At 50.3% G+C, this 7,547-nt stretch overlaps 1 protein-coding gene across 2 annotated transcripts in view; it reads left to right on the top strand.

Moving 5' to 3' along the window:
• The window catches only part of Gjb1 (gap junction protein beta 1), an 8,069-nt gene extending 4,051 nt beyond the window's left edge, over nucleotides 1-4,018 (top strand). For both annotated transcript variants that reach the window (XM_050119655.1, XM_050119656.1), the window contains one exon: nucleotides 2,773-4,018. In XM_050119655.1, coding sequence (XP_049975612.1) covers nucleotides 2,789-3,640 — 852 coding nt within the window. In that variant the 5' untranslated portion in view covers nucleotides 2,773-2,788 and the 3' untranslated portion in view covers nucleotides 3,641-4,018. The remainder of the gene's footprint in view (nucleotides 1-2,772) is intronic.
• Nucleotides 4,019-7,547: the final 3,529 nt, after the last annotated feature.

The raw sequence follows: 7,547 nt of genomic DNA, 5'->3' as shown, positions 1-7,547 counted from the left end.
TTATTATTATTATTATTATTTTAGAGGTGGGAGGATTGAGACAGGCTCTCTCTATGTAGCCCTAGCTGTCCTGGAACTCACTGACTCACTGTAGATAAGACCGACCTCAAATTCATTAGAGACCTTTCTGCTCTGCTTCCTGAGTGCTAGGAATAAAGGTGTAAGATACCACAACCCACTCTTTTTGGTTTTTGAAACAAGGGAAGTCTCACTTTGTAGCCCTTGCTAGAACTCACTTTGTAGACTAGGTTGGCCTTGAACTCAAAGCAATTTGCCTGCCTGGCAAGCCCTTTATTAAAAAAAAAAAAAAAAAAACTAAATGAAGAAGAAACACCATGTAGAGAAGTAACTCATGTCCCGTAGGCTGTCCCTTCTTCCTCTCCTCTTGCTTTATTTTTGTGACTGGACCTCCCTAAGTTGCATAGACTGGACTAGAAAACTCTTGCTTGTTTTCATTTTTTTAAAATATGTGCGTGAGCTTCTCTGTGTGTGTTTGTGTGCTAAAACATGGCCACATTGTAATCCAGGTTGGCCTTGAAATCACAGTGTAACTGAGGCTGGCCTTGACCTCTTGACCCTCGACTTTCCAAGTGCTGAGATTACAGGTGTGCATCGTAGTGCCTGGCCTTAGTCTAAAGCTTCTGAGCTCGTGGGCCTCCTCCCTTAACTGGCACACCCCAGATAGCCAGAATACAGGTGTGTACCACCTGTGAGGCTCCTCCCTTAACCAATCACACCCCAGATAGCCAGAATACTGGCATGTGCCACCTGTGAGCCTCCTCCCTTAACCCTCACACCCCAGATAGCCCGACTACAGGTGTGTACCACCTGCCCTCATCTCCTGTTTCTTTTCTCTCACTCCCCAACATTTCCAGTAACTATTTCACTGCCTCTTCCCTCTATAACCACGAGAGGCACCCAGAAGTGATTACAAGGCTTCTTCCTGCACCAGCCACCCCTGTTGTGGAGGTGCCCTGGGTAAGGCCGAAAATGCACTGCGTTTGCTACATCTCTGTAGGTCCAGGCCTGAGGTGCTCTCATCCAGCTCCCTGCCTCTAACACAATCTCCTTTCAACTTCAATGGCAGAAGTGGTGGGAGGTGGGGAGAGGCCTTCTTTGTCTGCCTAAGGGAGAGAGAATTTCCTCCCTAGAATCATTGGCAGACTCATAAGCAGGAGGTTACAATATGCACTTGACACTGGGGCCAGGGCAGCAACTGAGCTGTTTGTTCTATGGCAGATACTCTAGGTGGTTACACATTACTGGAGAGAAAAAGGAGAAATGTGGGCTTAGCGGGACCATTTGGCTGCCTAAGGCAGTATTGTTTCCTCTTCCAGAGACAGTTCTTAACCCCTTGATAACCACTTGAGAAACTGGAGCAGGTATCTTCATTGACACCCGTGGCAACCCTGGGCGTGGGCGCCATTAATGGATGAGCAAGCAGGCCCATGGAAAGTCAGTAAATAGCCCAAGGTGAAGAATCAGGATGCAAACAGAAGCTACATGACCCGTGCATAATTCTTTGTCTAACCTGCTACTTGCCTGATGGCTTTATCACTGGGCTTGTTCTCACCATGAGCCCACCTGCCTACCCCCTGGAGAAGGGTCCCTTTCCTGCAGCTTAAGGATAGTCAGAGTTTGCTGGACAGCTTCCTTATTTTCATGTGTTTCAGGGTGACATCAAATTAGCCTTCTTTCCTTCTTTAATGGCTAGCTTTTTCTTTGGCTGGCACCATCTGCAAAAGCGCAAGGAGCCTGCTGCTGTGAGATTCTAGTCTGCTTCAGACTCCTTTGTACTTCATCTTTTTAGCCAGGTGACTTTGAGTGGATAACAGGATTGTTGAATGGGTCAAAAGGAAGAACGCTTGGGGAAGTGATTACTGCACTTCCTGGCTTGATAAACTCGATGCCCCACGTTTCCTCCCTTCTGGCACATTCATACCCGGAAGGGGACCCAAGACTAGGAAAACTCCTGCTGACTCTTGTTTCTGGTAGAAATATGGAAGAGGGCTTTAGTCCAGAGACTCCTGGCTCCCTGGGGTCCCGGCTTCCATGCACCTGTGTTCTATCTCCCTCCCCCAGAGGCATTATTCTGGTAGGGCCATGGGGCGGGTGCGGCGATGGACCGGGCGGGCACAGAACAGGTGGGTGAAGGCTGGGTGTCCGGCGCTGGGACACAAGTGCTCTGTGTGAAGGGTGGGCGGAAGTCAGGGCGTTTGATCTGAATTCTAAAGGGTGTTGTTCAGCGCCCCACAAAGGTCCCATTGTACAGACACTGGGTATAAAGCAGCATATGACTCTCCAGCACCGGGAGGCGATGAATTGGGACGCAGGCGCGACCACAGGGACCACTCCCCCTACACAGACATGAGACCATAGGGGAGCTGTCTGGGTGGCCTCAAGGATAGGCGCTCCCCGAGGTAACCGGGCTTTCTGGGTTTGCCATAAGTCAGGAGCAAAGTAGCTAGCTGGGGGAGGAGAGCCAGAAGAGCTGGCTAAGAGCAGAACTAGACAGGCCTGGTGAAGCGAGGGACTCAAGAGGAAAGAATGCTGGATGTATGAGAAGAAAGGGGATGGGACTCAGAGAGGTCAAGTCAAGCGAATGAGAAGGAAAGCCTGGCGCCAAGAGGGATGGATGAGGAAAGCTATGACTATCCTTGTTTTCCCGTCACGGGCTCTTGGAAGAGATGGGGGCGGGGGGGGGCAGCATTACTTTGCCCAGCTTCCTGCCCTAACCTTCTGACAGTTTGCTTCCTGCCTCTTGTCTCACAGGTGTGAATGAGGCAGGATGAACTGGACGGGTTTGTACACCTTGCTCAGTGGCGTGAATCGGCATTCTACCGCCATCGGCCGAGTATGGCTGTCGGTCATCTTCATCTTCCGAATCATGGTGCTGGTGGTGGCTGCGGAAAGTGTGTGGGGCGATGAGAAATCTTCTTTCATCTGCAACACCCTCCAGCCTGGCTGCAACAGCGTCTGCTATGACCAGTTTTTCCCCATCTCCCACGTGCGCCTGTGGTCCCTGCAGCTCATCTTGGTTTCCACCCCAGCTCTCCTCGTGGCAATGCACGTGGCTCACCAACAGCACATGGAAAAGAAAATGCTACGACTCGAGGGTCTCGGGGACCCCCTCCACCTGGAAGAGGTGAAGAGGCACAAGGTCCACATCTCAGGGACACTGTGGTGGACCTATATCATCAGCGTGGTGTTCCGGCTGCTGTTCGAGGCAGTTTTCATGTATGTCTTCTATCTACTCTACCCCGGCTATGCCATGGTGCGACTGGTCAAGTGTGAGGCCTACCCCTGCCCCAACACAGTGGACTGCTTTGTGTCCCGCCCCACCGAGAAAACCGTCTTCACTGTCTTTATGCTCGCCGCCTCCGGCATCTGCATTATCCTCAACGTGGCAGAGGTGGTGTACCTCATCATCCGGGCCTGTGCCCGCCGTGCTCAGCGCCGCTCCAATCCACCCTCCCGCAAGGGCTCGGGCTTCGGCCACCGCCTCTCACCTGAATACAAGCAGAATGAGATCAACAAGCTGCTGAGCGAGCAGGATGGCTCTCTGAAAGACATACTGCGCCGCAGCCCTGGCAGCGGGGCCGGGCTGGCTGAGAAGGGCGACCGATGCTCAGCCTGCTGATGCCCATGTACCAGGCAACCTCCCATCCCACCCCTCCCTCACCCAGCCCTGGCCTGCCCCTCCTTTTCCTATGCCGGTGAGCAGGCCTCTGCCTGCTAGGGATTACTCTATCAAAACCTTCCTTCTCTCCCTACTCCCTTCCTTGGAGAGCCTTCTGTCTAAGAACTAGCCTGCTGGGGAGTGGAGAGCCACCTCTGCAGCAGGGCTCAAGGTTACTGAGGGTGTGGGTAGCTCTTTCTGCCTGGACCCCTTCCTCTTCCCTCTCCCTCTCCCTGGGGAGATGAGATGCTCTGTCGGTGTTTCCAATTATGAAACTAATCTTAACCCCCATGCTGTGAGGTACCCCACTTCGGGAGTCACATCAGTGGGGAGGGATGTGGGCAAGCGGAGTGGAGGAGGGGCTCTGCATTGTGGGTGGAGAAGGGAGGGGAACAAGCACAGGAAAAGGAAGACCGGTGCTTGCCTTGCTGTCTGCGGCAGGGGCGGGCCAGGAGAAGAAGACCATGTGAGGGAGTTAGGGAGGGAGAAGCGGGCAGATAACTGGAGTGGGGGTTGGTCAGGGCTGCCCCCAGTCCCCAGTTCCCAAGGCCTCTCTCTCTCTCTCTCTCTCTCTCTCTCTCTCTCTCTCTCTCTCTCTCTCTCAATGAATGTTACACATTAAACAGGATTTTACAGTAAATGAAGAGGTGCTTTGAGTGTTTGTTGAAGTTCTTTCTCCTGCACCCTCCTTTCTGACCTCCCCCTGGATAAGCAGGCCTTGGTTGGCATTTTGCTGATCAAGAAAAGAAAAGGGCAGAAGGAAGAGTGCCTTCCCTTGAAGCTGCAAGCAGGAGCCTGGCAAAGCCACCCATGGAGCCGTCTTATTCTTATTCTGGCTTGTTTACTTATTTCTTTTCTTTTTCATTGTTTATAGCCTATTGGTATCTCATTCACATGCCTCCTTTCTTTTGTTTAAGAATAAATGACAGCCTCCTCTAGAGAGACAAGAAATAAATGCTACAGAACCATCGAGAGAGAGAGAGAGAGAGAGAGAGAGAGAGAGAGAGAGAGAGAGAGAGAATGACAGAGTGTGGTATACTTTTCTTGGCTACCTCAGATAGCTAGGCTAGGCCCTTCTGCTACACTTCTGAGACAGCTATCCCCTTCCTCCCTGGACATTCACCCTCTGGTGCCCTGCAAGCCCCTGACCTCTCTTTCCTCTGGATATGGCCTCTAATTCCATCTGTCTTCCCCGTGTCCCTCCCTTTTCCCTCTCTGAATCCATGCTCCCCAGGACTCCATCAGAGGTCAGGCATGTCCAACAGAAGTTTCCTTGCCAGGACCCTCCTCCCCCTGTCAACTATTGGAGGAAAAGCTCCAGGCTTGGAACTTGACAAAGCAGAGTTCAAATCCTAGCTGTGTCTGTCTCTATTTGCAAGGTGTGTCCTTTCCCAAGCCTGTCTCCCTGTGTGCACACAAGGGCTGGCCCACACCTCTCATCCTCCCTCCCATATTTGTCTGTTTCTTAAGGACCCCTCCCCAGCCTCACAGGGTTTTCCCCCACTGCCACTGCCCACACAAAGGGTGCCTCAGGGTCCAAGCCCCTCCCCCCCAGCAAAGTTTCCTCCTCAGCTTTCCCATCTCTGAGCTGGACAGAGCATTGGCCACTTCCTCTCAGAGTAACATGGAGGAAACAACAGCAGAAATGAAGAAAATCAGGTGTGACCGCATCAGAATTGTTTTCCCTCTGTCAGTCAATTTTTCCTTTCTAAGAGAAAGCATAAAATACAAAACCAGGAAACAAGCAGGGTGCTTGTCTGTAATCCCATCGCTCAGGAAGTGGAAGCAGGAAGATTGAGGCAAATTAGAGGCCAGCCTGAGGTACGTAGTGCCAAGTCAGCTTGGGCTATGGTGTAAGACCCTGCCCCAGGAACAACAGCAAAACCACTCCCATCCTATACGAAGTCTCCTTTCTCCTTAGAAACTAACATCACACTCTGTCAGTGGAGAGGTCCTTATGTGCCTGACACGAGGGCCGCAAAATTCCTCTTCCCATAGAAATCCATCCCCTTTTCCCACGATGCAACAAGCATAGACCATCTCCTCTTTGTGCAAAAGGTCCTCAAGAGAAAGATTTTCTTTTGCAAAATTCCATCCTGGGGGCGGGGATGTAGCTCAGTTAGTTGAGTGGGTTTCTAATATGCTTGCCTTGGTTCTGTCCCCAACACAATTAATTAATCCTAGTCCTTGAGGGACCCTCACACCCTGTGTCCGAGCAAGAAAGGCTAAACTGCTCGTCATGCCGGAAATCTACTATTCGAATCCCAAGCCGTGTGTGGTGGTGCACGCCTTTAATCCCAGCACTTGGGAGGCAGAGGACAAAGGCAAGTGGATCTCTGTGAGTTCCAAGCCAATCTAGTCTGTATAAAGAGTTTCAGGACAGCCAGGGCTGGCTAGAGAGCTCCTGTCAAAAAAAAAAGAAAGGAAAAGAAGATTCCATTTCCAGATGGAGGCTACCTCTGCTGGGCAAAGGTGGGAAAACAAATATCAGGCATTAGGAACCAGAGAGAGGTTAGGACATGGGATTCTTGTGTCCTGCTAACCAGGTGGAAACAGGCTGAAGGAAGAATCTTGAAAGGAGCTCCAAGAGGCAAAGTCTCAAAAACATAATGGGAGAGGCTGCCCTGGGACTGATGGTTTCATTTGAGGGAAACACACTGAGGCCTTAGTAGGTACAGTTCATGATGTGCTGAGTGGGCTGGATAACGAAGAGGGTGCGGGAGTTAGGAGACTGGGCTTTCCACTGGTGGGCTTGACCCTTTCGCCGCTTGTAGGTCTCAGTATTTATAGCTGCAGTATAGAGTACATAATAACTACTGTCTTTCACAGGGTCGTTTTGTTTTTTCGAGACAGGGTTTCTCTGTGTAGCAGCCCTGGCTGTCCTGGAAACTCACTCTGTAGACCAGGCTGGACTCAACTCACAGAGAGCCGCCTGCCTCCGCCTCCCAAGTACTAGGATTAAAGGTGTGCACAACAACCACAACCAGCTAGGTTTTGATTTTTATTTATTTTTTTGAGAATCAAACAAGTTGTGTTCAAAAACTGATTATAAAAATAAAGATAATGAGAGATGACTCAGCAGTTAAGAGTACTGGCTGCTCTTCCAGAGGACTCAGCGTCAATTCCCCGCACCCACATGGCACCACACCTGTCTGTAACTCTAGTTCCAGGGGATCTAACACCCTCATACAGACTTACTTGCAGGCAAAACCTCAATGCTCATAAAATAAAAATAAAAATAGATAATTTAAAAGAAATCTTTAAAAATTATCAAGGTAATGAGTTAGGAGTGGTGGCATATCAGGAATCTCAGCACTTAGAAGGTGGGGGCAGAAGTTCAGGTCCAGCCTTAGCTAAATAGGGAGTTTGAGGCCAGTCTGGGCTGTATGAGACCCTGTCAAAAAATCAATAAGAACGTTAAAAGAAATCAAGTTATAAATGTAAGATAGTTTCAAAGGCACTTAGAAAGTGTGTATTAGAACTCCCCAGGAGCCAGGAAGGAGGAAATCCAGTTCAGCCAGGCTGAAGTTTATGCAAAGAATTTGACTCTGTTAGCTGGGATTAAAGCACGCCTTTAATGCCAACACTCGGAAGGCAGAGGCAGACAGATCTCTCTGTGAGTTCCAGGCCAGCCTGGTCTACAGAGTGAGTTCCAGGACAGCCAAGGTTACAAAGAGACACTGTCAAAGGAGGAAGAGGAAGACAAAGAAAGAATTTGGTGGTATAAATCCAGGTTTGACGCACATCTATAAACCCAGCACTCTGGAGGCTGAGGAAGGAGTGAGACGTCAAGACTGGGCTACATATCAAGGACCCTGTCGGAAACCAAAATCAAAATCTTGGCAAAAATAAGGGTTCTCCAGGGAGC

The sequence above is a fragment of the Alexandromys fortis genome, unplaced genomic scaffold (assembly GCF_014885135.2).
Source record: "Alexandromys fortis isolate MF-2015 unplaced genomic scaffold, M_Fortis_MF-2015_v1.1 scaffold_155, whole genome shotgun sequence".
Taxonomy (NCBI): Eukaryota; Metazoa; Chordata; class Mammalia; order Rodentia; family Cricetidae; genus Alexandromys; species Alexandromys fortis.
The sequence above is the reverse complement of the archived record's forward strand: the minus strand, read 5'-3'. Positions and strand labels throughout refer to the sequence as shown.